The sequence below is a fragment of the Equus caballus genome, chromosome 17 (genome assembly GCF_041296265.1).
Source record: "Equus caballus isolate H_3958 breed thoroughbred chromosome 17, TB-T2T, whole genome shotgun sequence".
In the NCBI taxonomy this organism is placed as follows: Eukaryota; Metazoa; Chordata; class Mammalia; order Perissodactyla; family Equidae; genus Equus; species Equus caballus.
Window position 1 is genome coordinate 49,518,725 of NC_091700.1, and position 24,086 is coordinate 49,542,810.

Consider the following 24,086-nt stretch of genomic DNA (forward strand, 5'->3'; position numbering starts at 1 on the left):
ATCAAAAGTACTACAGTCATTCTTTATAAAGAATATATGTATAAATAGCTTAAATATCTAATGATAGACTTTTAAAACAATATCTGTCATTATTAATGTAATCCTTTTATCATTACACACAGGGCACACAGGTTTGGTAGGTACAGAAGAAATTTTAGACAATGGTTACTTCCCCAAAGAGTTTTTGCTCTAATTATCTTGGTGCCTGGCACATTGCTTGGCAAATAACAGGCATTCAAACATTTATTCAGTTGATTTAGGGGAACATCATTTTAAATGTGAGACAATGTATAGTTAGTGGTAACCTGGTATGGGCACTCAGTGCTGTATTTCTGAAGGGAGGGATTCATATAGGTCGAGCCATAGAATTTGGGAGGCTTTGTGAAAGAAATGGGACTTGAGCATTGAAGAATTGAAAAGATGTGAATGGGTGCTGAGAAGTAGGAGAGGTATTCTGGGAATGGGGAATAATAGAAGAGAGGTAAGAATGAATGTAGTTTGTGTAGAGGACCATAAGAAGGCAAGCCTAGTATAGAAGAATTGAGATGGGTAATAATTGAAGGGAAAAGATTATAAGTGACATTTGTCCAAGGCCAAATTTGTGTCTTATGTTTATATCTGTCTGATCAATTTAGGTCAAAGCCTTTTTTTTTCCCCTCTAGATATGGAGCATTGCTCAAAAACTATCTGAATGTGCTAAAAATAAAAATGTTTTCCCAGCATTGGAGTTGAGCTCATTATTAAAAGGGATGGAGTGAATGTGGGAAACTGCTAGGTTTGAATTTAGTTTAGTGAATAGAAATATAACCTGAATTGAATTCTTAACCCTTATTTTATGTTGATTTCCAGTTAGGGAAATCACAGTCATCCATGATGGCCCCTAGGGTCCAGAATATATAGGGAATTGGCTTTACTGAAATTAGGAAATCGAGTATGTGATTTGGCTAGCACATACTAGCTGGATTTGAGTTTTCCGGGAAACTGATCACCAGCTCAACTTCATTCCTGAACTTGTGTCTTTAAAATTAAAATTGTAAATGCTGTTTCAAAGAAGGGGATGTTGTTTAATGTGATTATTTTAATAATCTTTGTCTTTTCATGTCACATTTATGGCCATAACCATATGATGCAATATTTAATAAAATCATGATAAACTCAAATTAATTTTTTCCTTTTTCTTTTGTTAGTAGTGGTAACTTTTTTTTTAAATAAGCAAACGTCTTTGGCAGGCACTTTTTAAACTTTTCTCCCTCCACTGTGAAATTGTTTTCACTCTTAAGTTGCGTTTCTGTTTTTCTACTATTGTAAAGTGCCGTTCTTTGCATGTTCTAATTTGCCATGACGTGGTCAAGTGCTGTTTCCTTCCTGTTGCTTGCAAGCCTGTGCTAGAGATAAGGATACATTTCAGTGCATTAAAAAAGAAGCCACTGAAGACAGGCTTAAGCATGGTAAAGCATTTTCCTTATCAGAAAACTTTTTAAAGAACAGAAAGAGTGGGCTTTAATTTCTGCTTATTTTTAAAACCTCTTAAAATAGTACTTACTAAACTTTAAATGTATTAGACAGATTTTAAATCCTTATCTATATATTAGGCCTAACAGGGATACTGTCTGAATATTTCTATTAGGACAAAAATATACATGATGAAATTACTGACGGAGTAGCAGTTCCTATGTATGTGGTATGCTGGGTTAGTGGAAGGAGGAAATCATTTATATATCCTTTATTGCAGTTAGAAACCTACTTATGGCTGGGTGGGTTTTTTTTTTTAGTATTCGGTACTTTGTAGTTTAAAGAGAGGGGGAGAATGGCTTCATTTTCAGTAATGAGAGGTGATCTTATCTTAGCAGGAATGAAGTCTTCAAAGAAAATATATGTCTATCTTTAAAAAAAAAATCCTATATTCCTTAGTCATGTTGATTTTGTTTAAAAACATTACCAAAAAAATACTTTGGAGACACTGCCCTTACTATCAGCTGTTATATTCTAAATGGGTATGGTTGCTTTCTTATAACTAACTTAAGCTTTATGTTTTTCAGGCCAAGAAGTTCTAGAGAAGAAAAATTTCAGAAATATTGCCTCAGTTTGAGTACAATATCAGTGAACCAAGAAATTTGAAGAACCTTTCCTAAAGAAAACCTGGATATCCAGTACCTTCACAGACTTAGCTGAGGGTTTTTACCCAGAGTGGTCACTGGACTCTGCTGCCTGATATTCGAACCTGTTTGGAATTTTTCTCATGTGGATCTAAGGGGAATGCTTTATTATGGCTGCTGTTGTCCAACAGAACGACCTAGTATTTGAATTTGCTAGTAACGTCATGGAGGATGAACAACAGGTAGGAGACTCAGGGAAAATTGGATTTTAATAAGTTTATTATGATGATTTTTCTATTTGTATCAGAAAATTATTTACTTTAGAAGACAGTAGGAGAAACTTTGTTAATGCGAAAATTTAGATATTAAAAATTTGGAGGTAATGTGATCTTGTGTGTTAAGTACTAGTTAATTGATTAAGAAAGAATTTCATCCCTAGCTTTGATGTGGTAACAGGGAGGTAGTACTTTTGGGGTTAGCTTGTTTTTCTGTAAAGTGAGACTTAACAGTGAATACCTTAAGTAATTATTTCAAAGTACTATGAAAAGTTCTAGAGGACAGACTAATAAGATGTAAATTTTTTAATGCGTAGGACTGGTGATTGTAAGTTTCTTATGATTATACAGTTTTAATGTATGTGGCTAATTAATATTTATAACCCTGGCTATTTATTCAAGTGGAGGAAAAGATGTTAGCAGTCCCCTAACCGTATATCATTTTAGTCCAAAGCATGTGACTGTGAGGAAGTTACTTCTCTAGATCTAGATTTCGTCATCTGTTGAATGAGGGGATTGAACTGAAGAATTTCTAAATTGGCTTTCATTTAATGCAAGATGTGCAAATTGCTGTTTCTAGAATGTGAAAAAGATCCGAGAGATACTGAGAAAAGGATCTAAGTTAATTTCAGTCCCCCACTCCTGTCCCTTTTAGGTGGGGAGGCTAGGGCTTCTTGGGACTTTATAATTTACTTCATTTTAAAGAGGTTATTTGGGCATGTAAGACATGATGTGAGAGAAATTATGTGTTAGAGAGACTCAGTGTACTGGGAAAAATATTTTGAGGAGCAGTAGATTTAAAATATGCCTAATAAAGTTGATTTATATATTGAAATAAGCCTAATCCAAAATACCTAACTTTAATAGGTCAATTGTAGTATATCATGCTTTTATTCTAGAAACATAAATACTAGAAATAATAAAATTGATTCTTACTTTTGGCAGAGCATTGTAATTTCTTAGCTCTTTGTGTTGTTGATTGACATGATGGAATAAAAAAATTATAAATAAATCTACAAAAGATGAGCGTTTGGATTAAGTGGCTTAAAATCAGGATGCGCTTTGGCTAGGGAAGAAAAGTGTGAGTTGAGAGGATTGCTTGGTCCCAATTAAAATTATGTTAATAGTTATGTGGATTTAATCTAGAGACAATAGAAAAGATATTTTAGGAGGAGAAAGTGTTTTGTATTTGTTTTAAAACAGGATGTTTCTGTATACGTTAAGGTTTGACAACAGTATGTTTACTCTGCAGCCCTCGTAGGTGAAAGATCCCAGGCTTGATGTGGTGAGATTTGTTCTCGGGATGTGGCTGCAGAGGGCAGAACTCTAAGCCACTCACTGGTGTGCTCTAGTGCGGTGGCGTTGACACTCTTTTGATCATGAGAAATACATTTTACATTATGCATAATATTCATATATGTGTCTGTATAGCCTTAAAAAAAAGTTTTGCAAGACAGTACTTACCCTTACTAGGTATGATGCGCTTAGTTTATCTTGGAGAGGTTTTTAATGTCTTTGGATAAGGAGACGGGACTCTTAGCTTAACGTCAGAATGCACATGTACGTATTTTCTTAAGTTATTTATTTTTATTTAACAAAATTAATATATATTTTCTTAAGTTATTTATTTTTATTTAACAAAATTAATATATATTTGTTTTGTACAGTATTATTATAAGGACTTTACAAATATTAAACATGTGAGCAAATACCATTATCCCCATTTTACGATGAGGAAATTGAGATGTAGATAGGTTAAGTGACTTGCCTGAAATCATACAGTTAGTAAATAGTGGAGCTGCAGTTTGAAGCCAAACAATTTGACTGTCACTAATGATGCTGAATGCTCTTTCAATGACTTATGCCAATCTCACTGTATTGTAATCAGTGTCAGAAGGTTTGGAACAGTTGGTTAGGTTTAGAGTTCTTCATCTATGGCCTGAGCCTACCAAACTTAACTGATTCACATGGGGTAGACCCAGTAGTGTCAGTCTTATTAGGGTCTTATCTAACCTGTGACTCTACTTCCTTGTTTGTTTGCTTGTTAAATTTGTTTTTAATATAAAAGTAATAACATGCCAATTATAAAAGGAGTCACCTAATATGAAAATTATAAAATAGTGAAAGTCTCTGTTTATTCTCTCCCTAATCCTGTTCTCCTCAGAAGATAGCAGTATTGACTTATTTGATGTATAATTTTTTTAGACAAAGGCTTCAACAAAAGAACAATATACATACATAGAAACCTACATATAGAGTTGTTTTCAAGATAAAAATGAAAGTATGCTAAACCTTTTTTGTGACTTACTTTCAGTTAATGTATTATAAATATTTGTGTATATGTATACTGGCTCTACATAATTTATTTTTCCATATGATAGATGAGTCATAATTTATTTTACCAGCGGACATAATTTATTTTACACGAGCGATTGGCTATTACCAGTATTTTGCTAGTGTAAACAATATTGCAGTGAATGTCCTTGCTTGGGAGGCAGTTGACCTATAGTGGTTAACAGCTTAGATATTGGAGTCAAAGCACCTGGGTTTGAATCCTTGCTGCACTACTTATTACCTCTCAGACCTTGGGCAAGTTACTTAACTTCTCTGTGCTTTGGTTCCCTTCTCTGCAAAGTGATAATAACAGACTCGATATTGTAGGGTTGTTGTGAAGATTAAAGAAGTTGGTATATATAAAGCTCTTAGAACTATGCCTGGTGCATAGCTAGTATTTACTGAGCACTATTGTTTCATTATTGCATTTTGTGTGTGTGTGTGCGTATATTATTATATAGTATATCTTTGTACACTTGTATGATTATTTCTGTTGTATTTCTAAAAGTACAGTTACTGAGTTTACTAAAAGCCATAGACATACTACCAAATCATTCTTTAAAAAGGCTGTGTCCTTTTCTATTACCACTAACAGTATATTTCCCGAACCATCACTAATAGAAAACCTCCTTTTCTTTTTGTTCAGTCTTTTAGGTGAAAATTATATTTTACTGTTTTAATTTGCATTTTCTTGACTATTAGTAGTGAGGTTGTTGGATTGTTTGTTAATTTTATCATTCATTTGAATTTTCTTTCAGTTATTATTAATATCCTTTTGCCCCCTAGGGATTTTTTATATATTATGGATATTACATTAGCATCATTGTCCTCTAACTAATTCACTGTACAGTTAATGGTTAACTCTCTTTTTGTGACACATCATGCAGATATTTTGTCCCAATCTCGTACTGTCTTTTAACAATATGGTATCTTGTTGATATAGATATTTTAAATATCTATAGAAATTTTAAATATTTCTGTCATAAAATTTACCAATTTTTTTTTTGGTTTTTGCTTAGGAATTTTTCTTTATCCCTAAAATTTATCAAATATTCTCTTTATATCTTCTTCTAGTATGTTTTATATGTTTAACTGCTCGGTCCATATGAAATCTATTTTTGTAGGATGTGAGGTCTAAGGATCTGATGATTCTCCTCTCCCACAAATGGAGATGTTGGCCCTTCACCATTTATTGAGTGTTTTATCATTTCCACACTAAGATTGCCACCTTTGTTATATCTAAGTTACCATACGTACAGACTTCACTTTTGAACTTACTAGTATATTTTATCCATTTATCTGCTTTTGTATTGTGCCAATATCACATTGTTTTCATTAATATCACTTTATAGATTTGATATCTGGTAAGATATTACCCCCTCCCACCTCCCAAAATAATTGGAATAGAGTTTCGAATGAATTTTAGAATTAGCTTGTTACATAAAAACTGTTGGGATCTTAATGTTTCATAGTTTAAAAGTATTTGTCTTTTAAAATAATTATTCTCTTTTATGATCCTATATTGGTTTGATTGGTTGGCTTTTTATAAAATCACTGTTTGAAGGCTCTAGATTAGAATATATTTCCTGTTTTCAGTTATAGTCTGTGGTTATAAAAGTAGTCGTCTAAAGAAACTCACACCATCAATGTCTGGTTGCCACCACCTTGATCATTTTCTCTTATATCAATGCATACTTTCTTCAAACTTGCTTTGAAGAACTTCTTTGGGCAGGGATGGGGGTGAGGTTGCTGGAAAGGAAATATCAACATCATTGGAGCTGACAAACCATTTAGAAGTCTGTTCTTGGTGTCTATTCCAAACTGGGAATATTTGTAGCGGAAAATGAGACACTTCTGTGGGAGACAGCACCGTCAGTATTGAATTGCAGTATACTTTTATTTTAAGGTGACTTGGTTTGACCTTATTAAACAGGTATGTTTCCTTGGTAAATGTATAGGTATACGAAAAAAGCTGAAGGCTGTGGATACAAGTTCTAAAGAGAAGGAAACTTCCAAAAGTTAATTTAATGAAAAACAGCTGGTAGTTTAATGCTTTTTATAATTTTGGTCTATCATTACACTATATGTTTTTTCAGTTGTTGGTTCTAAAAACAGAACTTAGGAAATCATAGTTATTTATGCTTAACAGACCTAGCTCACTAGGGAGAAGCTTGGTGACGTGCTTGGGAAAGTGAAACAAATTTTTTTGTGTGCTTGAGGAAGATTAGCCCTGAACTAACATCTGTTGCCAGTCTTTCTCCTTTTATGCTTGAGGAAGATTAGCCACGAGCTAACATCTGTGCCAGTCTTCCTCCACATTATATGTAGGTTGCCACCACAGCGTGGCTGACAAGTGGTGTAGGTCCCTGCCTGGGACCCGAGCCCGTGAACCCAGGCTGAGGAAGCAGAGTACACTGAACTTAACCACTATGCGATGAGGCTGGCCCCACAAATATATATATATATTCCTGTGTGTGTGAGGAAGATTGGCCCTGAGCTAACATCTGTGCCAGTCTTCCTCTATTTTGTATATGGGACGCCACCACAGCATGGCTTGAGGAGCAGTGTGTAAGTCCGTGCCCGGGATCTGAACCTGTGAACCCGCCAAAGTGGAGTGCGCCAAACTTAACCACTACCCCACCAGCTGGACCCCCCCACAAATATTTTTATAGAATCCTGTTGGATTCTATATGACTTATGACTTGTCTTCTTAGGGTGTAAATTGGCTCACACTGATTCCTAGAGGCTAAAGAATAAACAGTGCCTTATTGTCTTTTTAACAAGCTGCCCAGTAATTCTGGTGCAGTGTTTGGGCATCACTATTCAGTGTAACCGAGGAAAGCACAGAGTGCTGTGGAGACAGAGAATGGAGCCTTTGACTGCATTGCAGCTTTGAGAAAGCTTCATAGAAGTTACAGTTGAACTGGATCTTGAAGGAAGATCCAGTTTATCTGACAGATGAAGGGGAGGTGTTCCAGAACAGCAAACTTTTGATGGATTTATTTTTTTATTTTTTTGAGGAAGATTAGCCCTGAGCTAACTGCTGCCAATCCTCCTCTTTTTCTGAGGAAGACTGGCCCTGAGCTAACATCCATGCCCATCTTCCTCTACTTTATACGTGGGACGCCTACCACAGCATGGATTTTGCCAAGCAGTGCCATGTCCGCACCCGGGATCCAAACCGGCAAGCCCCGCGCTGCCGAGAAACAGAAGGTGCAAACTTAACCGCTGAGCCACCAGGCTGGTCCCTGATGGATTTCTCTTGACTGTATAATTAATCTAAAGCCATAACTTAATGGTTAGAAGCTTTGCATAGTGTGACTATTTCACGTTCTTTTCTTTATTGTACTACATTAATTTTGCCAGCCTACTATATAATTTTCCTGAGTGCTTTCCTGCTTCCCCACTGTTTGATCTCCCACATTCATTCCTGTTACCTATTTAAGTTCTAATCGTCTTTCAAAGTCCTAGGACAAAACCCACTTATTCCAGGAACTTATCCTAAAATCATCCCTTCAGGAGTTAATGACTTTATCCTATTATTCCAATATCATAATCATCGTTGTCACACATTTGCCATGTTAAATTTTCATATATACATTACTAGTTTTCCCAGATAAGTGCTAAACTACTTGAAGGATTGCCTTTTTCTTCCCCTGATGTCTCCCAAAGCATTTAACATCATTTATAATGCATTTATTGATTGAGTCCTCTTAAAGATTTTCTTCTTCCTCTTAATCCTGTTGTGATAACATGATGTGGGATATGTATGTACTCAGTTATGGCCCTTACCACATCAGAAGACCTTTGAATGGGAGTTGATAACCTGTCCCACAGCTCTCTTGACTACACTATATATTTTTCTGGGATCTATTTGTCCACATTCTCACTTAGTACATGGGCACTGTGGCCATGTCACCACAATTCCAAGATCAGAAACAAATATTCATGGAATCTTTTTTCTGGTATGTATTTAGAACTGTTATATTGTACATATTTAGTGAAAACCACCTCAGATAACTTTTAAAAATTATCATTGAGGGGCCAGCCCCATGGCCGAGTGGTTAAGTTCGCGCACTCCGCTTTGGCGGCCCAGGGTTTCACTGGTTCTGATCCTGGTCACAGCCATGGCACCACTCATCAAGCCATGCTGAGGCAGCATCCCACACACCACAGCTGGAAGGACCCGCAACTAAAAATACACAACTGTGTACCAGGGGGCTTTGGGGAGAAAAAAGAAAAATGAAATCTTTAAAAATTATAATTGAAATTGTGAATCAGTAAATATCTATGTAGAGTTTTCCTGTTTCTTGGGAGACTCCTTCAAGTTGCAGAGAGAGTTTTTGACGAGGTTGTATCTTGAGAGTGAGGTTGTATTTTGTAGACTGAGAAAACGTATGTAAGATATAGATCACACCAACCTGCCGTTTTTTCAGCTGGAATGGTGAAAGGTCGGGGATTAAGTGTGCCTTAAAATTAGAGTAGAAGGAGTGATTTGCTAGTGTTCTGTGTGTAACTTGTTCAGGACCAGCATTGTGGAGAACAAGAATTTGGGGGGGCCGGCCCCGAGGCCGAGTGGTTAAGTTTGCTTGCTCCACTTCAGCAGCCCAGGGTTTCGCCGGTTCAGATCCTGGGCGTGGACATGGCACCGCTCACCAGGCCATGCTGAGATGGTGTCCCACATGCCACAACTAGAAGGACCCACAACTAAAATACACAACTATGTACTTGGGGGATTTGGGGAGAAAAATCAATTTAAAAAAAAAAAAGAAGATTGGCAACAGTTGTTAGTTCAGGTGCCAATCTTTAAAAAAAAAAGCAATTTGGAATGATGCTACTAACCTGTACAGGGACACAGTGGATTCTCTGTTGTTTACATACAGTTCCAGGTTATATGGACCAGGCTACCTGTTCCTCTTGCCCTCTTTTTTAATCTTCACTGATCAGACTGTATCAGATCCATTGAAAGCTTGGCTGTCTGTAAAACTAACATACAGAGGTTGCTTGTAGATTCGGAAGCATAGAGCCCCCAGAACAAGCCTGATTGTCTTTGGGAAAAGTCTGGCTTTGCGAAAAGGCCTGAGGCCCTCTCCAGTTTATGTGAAGGGACAACCCTGCCCATGGCCTCGTATTTGGCTTGGCTTATCTTCCTGCCGAGTAGTGTTGGCAGGAAAGCTGATGGTGAGGGGAGAAGGAACTTTTTATTACTCTCTCTTACAGAGTCTTTAAGTGTCACCCAGCCATCACACAGAGGCCCTGTGACAACATCTTAAAAATGAATATGGATGAGATCATTGCATAGTGTAGGACATGGACTAGAGGGGCTCCAGAGACATTCATTGATGGATTTTCGCAGCTCGTGTTTACTGAGCATTTTGTTCTGTGCACTGTGCTCTACAGGGATTATCCTGTTTAATTCTTACAGCAATCTTAGGGAGTGGTACTGTAATTCTCACTTTACAGAAGAGTAAAGTGAGGCTCAAAGAAGAGCAGCAGCTTGCCTGTAAGTGATAAAGCTGGAAATTGTAATCCAGCTCGTGCCTTCAACTACTATACCTGAATAATACCAGCCTCTGATACATTTAAGGGATAAAAAAGTAGTTGTAAATGCGGAAGAATTATTATACTTTACATTTATGATTTTAGAAAACAGAAAAATGTTATTCATTCTAGTTAACTTGTTAGTGTAATTACAGGTTGATAGTCTTTGTGCCTAATATACCTGGGTATACCTTTTTTTTTCTTGCTGGGGAAGATTAGCTCTGAGCTAACATCTGTTGCTAGTCTTCCTCCATGTTATCCATGGGTCACTGCCACAGCACTGCTGATGAGTAGTGTAGGTCTGCTCCCAGGAGCCGAACTGGCAAACCCAGGCTGCCCAAGTGGAGCATGCCAAACTTAACCACTATACCTCAGGGCTGGCCCCTACCTTTTTTTTAAATAACAACTTTATTGGATGTAATTTGCATACCACGTAATTCACCTATTTAAAGTGTGCTTTTCAGTGGTTTTTCTAGATAAGCAGAGTTGTGCATCCATCACCATAATCAATTTTGGAGCATTTTTATGCCCTACTCTCCTCCTCCCCTCAGCCCTTGGCAATCACTAATCCTACTCTTTGTCGTTATGGATTTGCCTATTTTGGACATTTCATATAAATGAAATCATACAATGTGTGGTCTCTGGTGACTGACTTTTTTCACTTAAACATAGTGTTCTCAGGGTTCATCCCAGTTGTAGCGTGTATCAATCAGTGCTTCATTCTTTTCATTGCTGAATAGTATTCCATTTTATGGATACACCACATTACCTTTATCCATTCTGTATACCTTTCAAAAGAAAGCTCTTTCTTTAATGTGGTTTGTGTTGGTCAGCTTTTTGTTGGGGATAGAGTTAGCAGTGTTGGTTCTCCCAGAAAGAACTCAGTCACCTAGGGCAGCTTTGCTGGATAAATAAGGATATTAGTACCTCTCTGTTGTATCTCAGTTTAGCTATGCCTACTTTCCGTTTCACTTTACACATATATAAACAGATAGTGTTACTATTATTGACCTTTTTTTTCTTTTTAAGCTAGGGTCACCTTCAACACTATTTAGAGAATATTGATGATGTCCTTTGATTAAGTGAAGTAAAAAGAAAACTGGTTGTAATGGTTGGTTAGAGTATGAATTTAACAAAGTGATGCCCTCAGTCATGTTCCTAAATCTAATATGCCTAATATGAAATAAGTTAGAGTACAGTCAGGATTTTTTTTTTTACACAGTAACTAAAGTTCTCAATATTAGGGCAATTCCTTTTTTTTTTTTTTGGAAAGAAGAATTTTGTTATAATGTAATGACTGGTAATACATTTGTGAGCTTATCTGTTTAATCCTTTCCCACCTGATATGACTGTTGGGAGAAAGAGCACTGAAGGTATGAGGCAGGACCAGGGGGGTTGGCCAGGAGTTGTGAGGTATGGAGCTAGGGAAGGAGAATCTTCCTCTCCTAAAAGTGATATTTTAGGTGATTATTTAAAGATTTATTATATTCTGGGGTTTTGTATGACTTGTGCACTTTTCTCATTCCACCTTATTTCCTCATATGGACAAAACAAAAACAAAGGGAACATTTAGGGAAAACTTGCATTTATCTTTAGGAAGGCAGCTGCTGGGAAGCTCAAGTAACTGGTAACTCCTCCCGCCCCTTGCCTGCTTCAACACGTAAGCACATTCAGAAATAATTTGGTATCAAAGATTTACCTGGGAGATGGTTTTTTAAAAAGTGATTGATTTGTGTGCATCCAGATCAACTGCCTAAAACTTCAACATAATATTGAATTCTGAAAATTGATGTTTCTTGTCAATTAAGAGTCTCTGTGATACAGCATCAAGAGTATCAGCTTGGGGGGCTGGTCCCATGGCTGAGTGCTTAAAGTCCTGTGTGCTCTGCTCCAGTGGCCCAGATTCACGGTTTGGACCCTGGGCACAGGCTTGCTCCACTTGTCAACCATGCTGTGGAGGCATCCCACGTACAAAAGATAGAGGAAGGCCGGCACAGATGTTAGCTCAGGGCTAATCTTCCTCCCCCTCCCCCCCCCCCCCAAAAAAACCCCAGCTTGGGAACCAGGCTCCACTACTTACTAGCTGTGTGACTTGAGGCAACTTTTTAAATTTCACTGAGCTTTGATTTCCTCCACCAAAAATCAAAGAATTATCTCCCAAGGTTCTGAGCATTAAATGTTTATGTAAAGCGTTTAGCAAGAGCCTATCATAAAGGAAGTAGTCAATAAATGTGGCAGTTGCTGTATTAATGGCCTGAGTTAATCAAGAAAGGGCTTTCAAGTTTGTTGTGTTCCAATATGTACTGTATATTACTCAATTGTTTTGAATAAGTGAGGTAATGAAAACAATTTTTATGACTTGGATACTAGTTAGATAAATTCATTCAGCTTTAAAAAAATGTTTCTTATTTATTCTTTGATATTTGAGAATGACTGGCTTGGTTCTAGAATATCTAAACCAATAAACTTGTCACTTGGGTTTTTAAAAATCTGGCAGATTCGTTCTGTAGGGGAACACTCCCCTTTAACATAATGCGTTGCTTGTTTTGACGTAGTTTGACGTGGAGTTGTTCAGTTTTGGGGGAGTGTCTCTAATTTCTCTCATTGCCTGTGATCAGCTTAGTGTGACTTCCATCCTGGAAAAGGCTTTGTTGTAGGTGAACTGCGCATATTCAGGGATGCTCTGCCTCATTTTAGTCTCTGCTTCAAACATACCATATGAGATCCTTGTCAAATCCAGCTTTTAGAAGCAGGAATTGCCTCTTTATGATTTTATTTAAATTCTTTGAGTCATCAATCTGGTGGTGATAGTGTGCTGTTACCTGGTTAGTTTGTAAGTAAACATTTAAACCTGATTAAGATTTACTATACCTCCCAAAATCTACCTTTTTTTTTTTTCACCTCATAACTGATTCTGTTCTCATTTAGCCACTCATGCACGTACTCACATACGCACATGTACACACACACACACGCACACCACCAGTATATTAAACTTTTAAAGCAGGCACTCTAATAAGAAAACCAAGATTGTTTTCAGTGACTATTTTACTTTCGAGATACATGGCCAAGTTGTAATTTATTCCTGGCTGAAAAAAAGAAAATTCTGGGCAAAGACTAAAGAAGGCCAGTTGTCATGAAAGACCTAAACTGGGGTTAGACTTAGCTAACTCAACTCCACAGGGATTTACAGTGGAATTTCAAGCTTTGTTTTGGGGAAGTCTGGAGAAAATACCATTTTACTTAGACCTTCCTACTTTTCATGATGCTGTGCAAGAGAGAAGCTAGGCTTCTTCAGAAACGCTCATCTCTACTGGAGCCAACAGAAAGAAAACAGACTTTTTTAGCTATAGCTCTAATATAGTGTTCATTGAGAAGATAAATATTTTTTAAACCCAAGCTTTAACTGAGATGAAACTTTTATTATGACTTTAATTTATCTGTAGGATCAAGAGGATTATGGACTCTGGAGTCAAATTGCCTGGATTCAGAGTTCAGCTCTGCCTCTTCCAGGCTGGTTGACCAGTATCAACCAAACATGTAGAGTTGTGGAGATTAACTGGGATGAGCCATATTAAGTACTTAACATAGTAGCTGTTTTCATCATCATCATTACAACATTAGGAGTATCATTTTATTTTATTCTATTTTATTGTTCATTATATTGAAAAACTCTCGTAGGAGAGCACTTTTTACACAGCACGCAGTTTCTTTTTAATCAGATTAAGGAAATACTTTGACTATGTTAATTACCAGAGATTTGAATCATTTTTCCCTTATATTAAGCCACTGGCTATAATATAGTGTTTACCTACATCATGATATTTATAAAAGGTACATAATGCATAAAAACCTAGGATATTGAAGAAGGAGAGCCATTGGAAACTGAGGGGACTGACAGAAGCATGTATTTAAATTATGTGCCCTGATGCTGCTTTGCATGTTAACCTCTGTGCCAAGAACCCATTACTTGCTCTAGTCTTGAGTAAAGTGTAAAAATAGTACTGCCTAACATTTCGTAGAGCCTTTTAGTTTACAAAGTCTTCTCCACATACACTTTGGTTCTCACAAATCACCCTGTGGTAGAGAGAGTATTCGTCCCTTTTTCTGTGGTAGAATAGTATGTTGAATTTATTACTAGATGATTAGAAGAACTATATTACAATCTTCTAATAGTCCTAGGGCAGGGTTACAAAGGCACTCAGAGTATATTCAAAGTAACCTAGCTTATGTACTAAACATACTGGATTTCAATTCTGATTTAGTAACATTCCTTTAGAGTCTCTATTAGTGGATAATTTGCGTTATTAGCTGTTCATTTATTTCTTCATTAACCTTCTTAATACTTGATTTATTTGTTTATATTTCTGTTAATAGATGATGCGGAATCGTGGGGATTTGCGTGAGTTCGGACACCCAGGGCGTGGTGCAGGCCAGCCTGAAATAGGGTCGTTCTAACTCTAGAGCCTGAGCACTTACTGTTACATCCTGTTTTCACCATGTGTATTTCTAGTGTATTTGCTACGTGGTACATATTGTCAGATTGATTGTGTCCTGTTAGAGTAAGGTGTTGGGTTTGTGTTTTTTAAATCAACGGTGAAAGAAATCATTTCAGGCAGTATCTTTGTGAGATGAGGCTTTGGGGCAGCATTCTGATTGGAAGAGAGGACCCAGGAATTTGTCTCAAACATGTTTTCATAGCAAGTGCACTGTGTTTAGTTCTGTGTTTATTGGAGTGGCCTTGGAGTGGGGGAGGCTATTGAAGATTTGGGGAGGAGTAAGGTCCCCACCCCACTCTTGGTATCACCTTGTCTTGAGGCAGACAGATGGTATAAACTACTTGAAAATGTGCTCATTTTGCACCTATCTTAAAAAAAAGGAATATACATTGGGGAAATTTTTAAAGACTATTTTTAACCTGCTTTTCTTTCAGGAAAACATTTGATAGATATTTTATTTTAAGCTGTTTCATAGGGCGTCTTGGCAGGATGTTTCACAACAACTACATACCAGATTGAGCTCTGTTGTTAGAGAAGCATAGCAAACAAGTTTTTTAAACATTCTTTTACTTATTCTAACCCAAAACCTGTTGAATAAACTTACTTACTTAATAGAGTTGGAATAATGATCCATAGTTTCTTAAAGATCCACCTAGGGCCTTGGATTGTGGTGTATGGAGGAAATAAGCAAGCTTGGTCAGGGTGGTAACACATTGTACTGTTTACAGATTGGTCACTTTCCTTCTCTTTTTAACTTGATGGTATTGCCACATACATCATCAACCACCACAAATGGCAACTATATAGTGGACAGTGTTGAAATTTGGGGGGAACTGTCTCTCTTTTCTGCTTAAACTTGGTTTAATTTTTAATATTGCTGCTAAAAAAATTAACATTTTGCTCTCAAGACATGTCCTAAATTTACCTAAAATTAATAGAAAGGGAAATTGATATATGTATTTTTCTCTCTGGAGCTGTTAAGACCTTCAGTAAAGTCACAAAACAGTTGAAAGTCAATTTATCACTACAGTTTAATTTGCTTATGGAAATTGAGGCTTTGAAAACTCTGATCTTTGACAGATTTTTAATCCCAAGAAGTCTTCCCTCTCTATTCCCACCCATCATTTGTGATTTACTTTGATTCTATTCCAAAACAAATGGGAAAATAATCTGCAATAACCCGACAGCAAAAGATCTCATAATATAATAATATAACTGTTTGTTTCTTTGAGTGACTAGTATTTCAGACATTGGCATAGATAATTAGAGTTGTATGAATTTGGAGAATTCAGTTTTGAATCTTGTAATTCTTGAGATCAGTGGTTCTGAACCACGCGTGCACATTGGGATCACCTGAGGAGCTTTAATAATGTGCCCTGGTCATATCCCAAGATATTCTGATTTATTTGATCCCGTTTGGGTCAGGTATTGATATTTTTAGATGTTTCCCGGTATACAGCCAGGGTTGATAACCACTGGTAGAATTTACTGAGGTTCCCTGATTCAAATAAAAGGTACTGCAGAGAAGGTGCTTAATCTAACTATTTAAATGAGGAGAGATTTTGGAAATATTTGGAGAATCTTTTTTCTTTTTTAAAGTAGCCAGCCAAATGTATTTTTGTTAGGGCATCAATGAAATGTTGATACCTTCATTTATTAAAAGGAGGTAACTATTAAGGGTGTGGCCATTTTATGAATAGCTCTGACCTTCCTGAAGCACTTCTTTTAAGTAAATCTTGGGAATGAGTCTGCTTGAAATGATGTAGAGAAAACTGAGGTGGATAAGTTTTGATAGTTTTCGGCAAAGAATTTTGAAGAATAATGTCTGATCTCAATTTAGAAATAGTAACAAGAATATACATCTTTATTGCCATAAGCTGTAGAAGTTATTTAGGGTAGAGGGAGCCAATTGTCAAATGATAGACAAAGCTAAATTAAATTGAGTCTTTTTGTGGATTGAGTTGCTTCTCTCCACCCCATCCCACACCCGAATTCTTATGTTGAAGTCTTAACTTCTACTATCTCAAACGTGACCTTATTTGGAAATAGGATCATTACAGATGTAATTAAGATGAGGTTACACTGGAGTAGAGTGTGCCCCTAAGCCAGTATGATTGGTGTCCTTATAAAAAGAGAAAATTTGGACACAGATACATACAGGGAGAACATCATGTGAACACGAAGGTGGCCATCTGCAAGCCGAGGAGAGAAGCCTGGAACAGATCCTTCCCTCACAGCCCTCCAAAGGCATCAACCGTACCAACAGCTTGATTTTAGACTTCTCCCCTCCAGAAGTGTGAGACAGTGAATTTCTGTTGCTTAAGCCACCTAGTCTGGTACTTTGTCACAGCAGCCCTAGCAAACTAAGACAAGTCCTAATATGTTATTTTTTTTTTTAATTTAAATTTAGGAAAATTCAACATTTGAAATTTTGCCACGCCTTCATTTAAGAGGTTGGGAATCATTTCTCTATAAGGAATTTTAGATTGTCTGTTATGAAGTTTTTAATTTCTTGATGACTCAGACTTTAGCCAGTTGCTAGTCAATCCGTTTAAAAGGCAGGAGTTTATCAAGAGCCCAGATCAGCAGCTGGAATTTCTGGAGTGTATATTTTCCTTCCATTTATGGTAATGGAGGGGAAGATTCTTTTCAGTCACCTGAGAGGGGTTTCCTGGATATATTTTGTCTATACAGATTCAGGCCTGTTACCTAAGATTCAGAGTTGACTGTTGTATGTGAATTAATAGTACCCTGGAGAAATCAGAAATGAACAACTCTGAATATACATCTCCATTTCAGTGTACTCAAAAAGAATGGCCCATGCTTTTCATGAGAGGAACAAATATCTTAGAAGAAGATAGTATGGCTAAATTGAGAGTGATCCTGGGAAGTCCCTGGGGACCAAGAGGAACTAACTGGCTATGCTCATGAGAAAGTAAACTCGGGTTGGAGAAGCCCTGCAAAAGATAATATTGAAAGCCATACCTCAAGCACAGCTCCTTACCTATTCTGTTTTTCTAAACACAGCCAAATAAATATGCCAACAAAATAAAATGGCACCATGTTTAAGGCTGACACTAATAGTGTACAGATGAAGAACATGGACCGTGGAGTCAGTTTAAGTTAAGGTTCTACTCCTTGCCAGCTATATGACTTGGAGTAAATTATTTTCCTTCACCTTGAGCCTCCATTTTCCCATGTGTAAAACAGATAATCCAGTGTATCTCCGTCATAGGATTTTGTGACGATTAGATACGGTGGTAATCCATGTAAAGCAATGAGCAAAATGCCTGGCACATATTAAGTGCTGTAATAAATGTTAACTAATAGCAGTAGCAAAGGCAGCAGGTACATGGCCCCTGTACATGCTACTCCTCTCCCCATTTAGTCCATAAGAATGGATAATCTCTTCTTTTGTAATGTTATAAACTCAGACAGTGTTACATCCATGCCTTTAAAATACAGTTTAACAGAACCAAATCTGGAAGTGCCCTTAGGATCAGCTGGTGCTCTTCTTTCATTTAAAGTGAGAAAAAGAAGGTATGACAGGATTGGAGAAGGCCCTAGGTCTCCTGGTTCACAGCCTTTCTTTTTTGCTACATGTTGCTACCTTCTCAATCACAGAGCCATGTGTCCCTTTTCATTTTTAATTAAGCTTTTGCTTCCAAGGAAACTAATTATTTCTCTCTACTTTTGTGTGTGTGAAATTTTTCTTAATAAACAGAAAATTATTAAAATCTTTGAGCTGAAATTAAAAAATAATTGTTTAAAGCAAATTAGAATATGCTTGATTATATATAGACGGTCTCTGTTTGGGAACAAAGAAGCTGGTAACACTGGTTGCCTCTGAGGAGGGGCACTAGAGGAGAAGTGGCATTGATCATAGTGGTGTTATGACAAGGTGTTCCTGAGACCTATAAATTCTGAAGAATAGTCAGTTTTTCCAATCCACTTACAGGTTAGTAGAATAGGACAAGGAAGAAAATAGTACAAGTATCTGTAGTTATTTGAAATTTGGGGACTATATAGATTCAGATAAAATTTTGGAGATATCCATTATACTATTGACACTCTTAACTCTCACTACCCAGATTTCAGGAACCAAATAGGTTTGGATAGGGAGGAATACTTTGGTTTCGTTTGGGTGAAGACTGCTCCTGAGAATTACGTTGACGTGCCTCTGTCTCTGACTTAGTGGGTGACCTTGGGTAAATTTCATAACCTAATTCCTCACCTGCCAATGGATAGAGATGATAAGCCCTGTTCTTACCTGGTACATGAGGTTGTTGCAGCATAAAATGAAATCATGTGGAAATTAACACAATTCAGGGTTCAGCCTTGTTAGAAGACTAGGAACTTAACTTGAGCTCTTGGAAAAGAAAAGAAGTAGTATTTTAACAAGCACGTGTTCATGCTAGGTTGGATTGCAGAGGCAGCATTCACCTCTCAAAAAAGAGAAAGGGAAGGCCAAATGACTGTATGACTATACTTTGTTTTGGCCACTTTATGTGATGCTTTCTTTTGTGTGTGTGTGTGTGTATGTGTGTGTGTGTGTTACAGTGTAATGTTTGAGCCTCCTACTTTTTCTGTGTTAAAACCTATGATTTGCAGAGCTAGTTACTTCTAACTTCCTCTTTTCTGAAATAAGAAGAAACATTTTAAAGCAAAACAATCCAAATATGTTTTAGGGTTACTACCCTTAAATTTCAGAGCATGGCATTCTTGACAGCATGGAAGGTATCTGTTTAGCACCTCTCATATCATATATTTATTAAGGTAATTAAATTCTTACGGTAGAAGTAATATTTAACCTCTGTGCATTGCTACCAACATTTTAATATATTGAGGGTTTTTAGTTATTATAAATTCGTAAAAAATATTTTCAATATAGTAGATTTACTCAAGGAAAATAATGAAGTACCTGACATTATTATCTATAGGCAGGAACTTTTTCCTTTAAGAAGATAGTACTTTATGGGAATATGTTTAAGAAACAGGATATTTACATAGTCTTGAGCTATCTTCTCATAAGATACTTATTAATTACAAAGGGGAAAATAGTACCTTTATAGTGTAGAAACCTGGTAGGCAGCACCTGCACTAAGTGATCAAAGTTAATATCACTAGTAAAGGGACAAGTTGGTGCAGTAGTCCCCCTTTATCCACAGTTTTGCTTTCCACCAGTTTCAGTTACCCGCAGTCGACCATGGTCCAAAAACATTAAATGGAAAATTCCAGAAATAAACAATTCATAAGTTTTAAATTGTGTGCTGTTCTGAGTAAAGTGATGAAATCTCACTCTGTCCTGCCCAGGATGTGAATCATCCCTTTGTCCGGCATATTCATGCTGTATGTGTTACCTACCCGTTAGTTAGTAAGTAGCCCTTTAGGTTATCAGATCAACTGTCATGGTATTGTGGTCCTTGTGTTCAGGTAACCCTTATAAGGGCCCCAAAGTACAGGGGTAGTGATGCTGGCAATTTGGATACATCAAGAGAAGCTGTAAAGTGCTTCCTTTAAGTGAAAAGGTGAAAGTTCTCAGCTTAATAGGGAAAGAAAAAAAATCGTATGCTAAAGTTGCTGAGATCTGTGGTAAGAAGAAATCTTCCGTCTATGAAACTGTGAAGAGGGAAAAAGAAATTCATGCTCGTTTTGTTATCACACCTCAAATATGTATGTATAGGAAAAAACATAGTATATATAGGGTTTGGTACTATCCATTAGTTTCAGGCATCCACTGGGAGTCCTGGAACATAACCCTCTGCTAGGTTAAGGGGGAACTACTGTGTTTTGGACCTCCTGATATGATGTATTTGAAAGGACACATTACTTCTTTGATATTCTTACCAAAAATGCAAATTGAATCTAATCATGAGGAAATATTAAATAAACCCAAATTGGGGGACATTTTACAAAACAAATGACCTGTACGCCTCAAAATTGTCAAGATCTTGAAAGACAAACTGAAGAACTGCTCCTGATTAAAGGAGAAGAAATTGTTCCAGGTTAAAAGAATTGTCATGAAGAAGCATGAAATTTACTAAATGAAACCTATGATCCTAGATTGGATCCTAAGCCAAAAATATTTTCCTTCATTTTTTTAAAAAGGACGTTAGATAATTGGAGAAATTATCTCCAATATAATTCCAATATCTCTAGTATATAGATTAAATAATAGTACTCTATCAATGTAATTTTCCTGGTTTTGATAATTGTACTATCTTTATGTAAAATAATATTCATGTATTTTTAGGAAATATACCCTGAAGTATTTAGGGTTAAAGGAGCAGTGTGTCTATTATTTTCAAACGTCATAAAAAATACAGAAATAATAATATAGAAAAAAATGATAGACATGATTAAGTGTTAAGATTTGGGAAATATGGATGAAGGTTGTAGGGAAATTCTTTGTACTACTTTTGCAACTTTTCTAAGTCTGAAATTACTTTTTAAAAAAAGATAAAGGAGGGGCTGGCCTGGTGGCATAGTGGTTAAGTTCACTTCGGCAGCCTGAGGTTTGCCAGTTTGGATCCTGAGCGCAGCCCTACACACCACTCATCAAGCCATGCTGTGACAGGCATCCCACATATAAAATAGAGAAAGGTGGACACAGATCTTAGCTCAGAGCCAGTCTTCTTCAGCAAATAGAGGAGGATTAGTGGCGGATGTTAGCTCAGGGCTAACCTTCCTCAAAAAAAAAACCAACAAAAAGATAAAGGAGATAGTAAATGAGGTTTGTCACTAACTGATTTTTTTTTGCATCAATAGACTGTTTATTGCTTATCGATGATTTGGAAGATGATGATTTGCTGAGAAAAGTTAATATCAAAGTGTGGCAAATGAATAATACTATTACAATATGACAGAGCAACATAAAACAGGTTGATAAAATGTCAAAGCATTTTTACTGTATTAAAAGTAATTTTTTGATTGACAGCTCTCATTATTGCATAGTATTATGACTCATGTATACTTCGATACATTGAGAAAAAGTTATTAGTTTTCACTTTTTGCATGGAATTCTTTTCATGACTTATTCACCAATTTTTGAGTAGGTTGTTAGAAAACCCTTTCTGGGTCAGTTTCCTCATCTGTAAAATGAGCTGGTTGGTGTAGATTAAATTTTAAGGTTCCTTCCAGTTCTAAAGTTATGTGATCTTATAACTAGATAGAAAGTGAAAGTTAATTTTCCCATTTAGTCAAAAGCTGTTGTTAAATACACAATTTATGTGCCGAGGGACAGTGTAATAATTATTAAGGTAACAGATTTTTTTCTGTGAAAGAAACTTTTGCTGAGATTTTATTTAATTGTACAATTTCATTTGTATGCCACTTCTTACACGTTATTGACACTAGTTTTTTTTACATTTAATGTGGTTTATAAGTATAATTTTATAGCATTTCCCAGAGAAAACTTAAGACTCAAGACTGATAATGAAAGTTTATTTGTTCTTAATAAGGATATATTCTCTGCAGCCTAGAAGGATTGTCAAAATACAGGTAGCTGATAAAGTAAAAACTAAATTGATGTCCAGTATAAATTATCTTTTAGTTATAGCTAATAAAAGCAAAACTTTGTTAATCCGTTTTTTTTCCTTCACCCTCCCAGCTTGGTGATCCAGCTATTTTTCCTGCCGTAATTGTGGAACATGTTCCTGGTGCTGATATTCTCAATAGTTACGCAGGTCTAGCCTGTGTGGAAGAGCCCAATGACATGATTACTGAGAGCTCCCTGGATGTCGCTGAAGAAGAAATCATAGATGACGATGATGACGACATCACCCTTACAGGTATGCGTCCCTCCGGCAGCATTTTACTTCAGCACAGTTTTAGGCAGTCTCCTAGCCCTGTGATTTTAGGGGCATGAAAAGACCCTAACTTGGTTTTGAGTAACTCCATTACCTGCCGAAGCTAGAGCCCTGCAGAGAGAAGGAAATTACATTTTCTTTGTTGTCTGCCTGTGTGTCATACTGCTTTCACACCTGCCCTTTCTTCTTTCCTGAATATATTGAAATGAAGGTGACAGAATAGGAGGCATGTTAAAGGAACCGAACAACTCAATTCATCAAGTCTTCCCTGAGCACTTTTTGTATGCATAGCTCTATGTTCTTGATGACAATGAGAAGTTGTAGGGAAAAAGATAGGAATGTTCTTTTTTTTTACTGCTGCCACAGGAAGTAAATAGGAGGCCGTGACCCCAATGTAGGATAAGGCGCTGGGGTTTAAAGAAGATTCCTTTTCTGGTTCAGTCAGAAGTAGTAGGATACTTCAAACCTGAAAAGTTCGCTATGTGAGTGTGAGGTACTGGGAGTGCTAATTTCATCTTTTAGAAATTGGTGCATGCATTTGTATTTTTATACATTTATATTCATATATCTTGGCCAGAGATGTTGGAGGTGTTTGAGAAAATTATTTGGTAGCAAAGGTTATTTGAATATTTACTCTTAAATTAAAAAGAAAAGGAAGTTAACATTAGTTGCAATATTACTAACTAAACCTAGACTTTATTTATGTTTCACTCATTTCACACTAATGTCCTTTTTCTGATCCAGGATCCTATCTAGAATCCCACATTGCATTTAGTTGTTGTTTCCTCTTAGTCTCTTGCAGTCTGTAACAGTTCCTCTGTCTCTCCTTGTCTCTCATAAACTTCATACTTTTGAGGAGTACTGGTCAGACATTGTGGAATGTCCCTCAGTTTTATTTGTGTGATGTTTTCTCATGATTGGAATGAGAGAATGCATTTTGGGCAAAAATACCACCAAAATGGCATTGTCTTCTTCTTAGTGCATCTTATTAAGGTAGTATATTTTAAAAAAATACATTACCTCATTTAATTCTCACAACAGAAAAAGAAAACTGAAATTAGGTTAAATTAAATGACTTGCTTCAGGTCACACACCAAGTGACTGAGCTCCCATTGATAATGTTGCCAAACAACCCACTTAGTTTTTGTATTGTCTTCTGTTTTTTACAGTCTGTTCTCATATATTCACATTTTTCGTTCGGAGCACTCAAAGTTTTTTTTTTTTGAGGAAGATCAGCCCTGAGCTAACATCCAAGCCCATCTTCCTCTACTTTATATGTGGGACGCCTGCCATAGCATGGCTTGCCACGAGGTGCCGTGTCTGCACCTGGGATCCCAACCAGTGAACTTGGGGCCGCCGAAGCAGAATGTGCGCACTTGACCGCTGTGCCACCGGGCCTGCCCCTCAAAGATTTTTGATAAATCTAGACTTATTTCTCCCTTATCAATAAGGGAATTAGCTTAATCAGATTGGACGTTTCTGTTCATTGCTGGCTGTGATCTGTGTGTTTAGTATAACGGAATGACCACCTTG

At 36.7% G+C, this 24,086-nt stretch overlaps 1 protein-coding gene across 13 annotated transcripts in view; it reads left to right on the plus strand.

The window, feature by feature from the left end:
- ELF1 (E74 like ETS transcription factor 1) overlaps nucleotides 1–24,086 on the plus strand; it is a 108,447-nt gene that overhangs the window by 61,291 nt on the left and 23,070 nt on the right. For 11 of the 13 annotated variants that reach the window (XM_023621662.2, XM_023621664.2, XM_070239839.1 and 8 more), the window contains exons 2-3: nucleotides 2,040–2,338; nucleotides 22,355–22,535. In XM_023621662.2, the coding sequence (XP_023477430.1) occupies nucleotides 2,267–2,338; nucleotides 22,355–22,535 (253 nt within the window). In that variant the 5' untranslated portion in view covers nucleotides 2,040–2,266. Of the gene's footprint in view, nucleotides 1–1,359; nucleotides 1,449–2,039; nucleotides 2,339–22,354; nucleotides 22,536–24,086 lie in introns of those variants that run through there. The other 2 variants (XM_001492891.5, XM_003363202.5) reach the window with 2 other exon arrangements.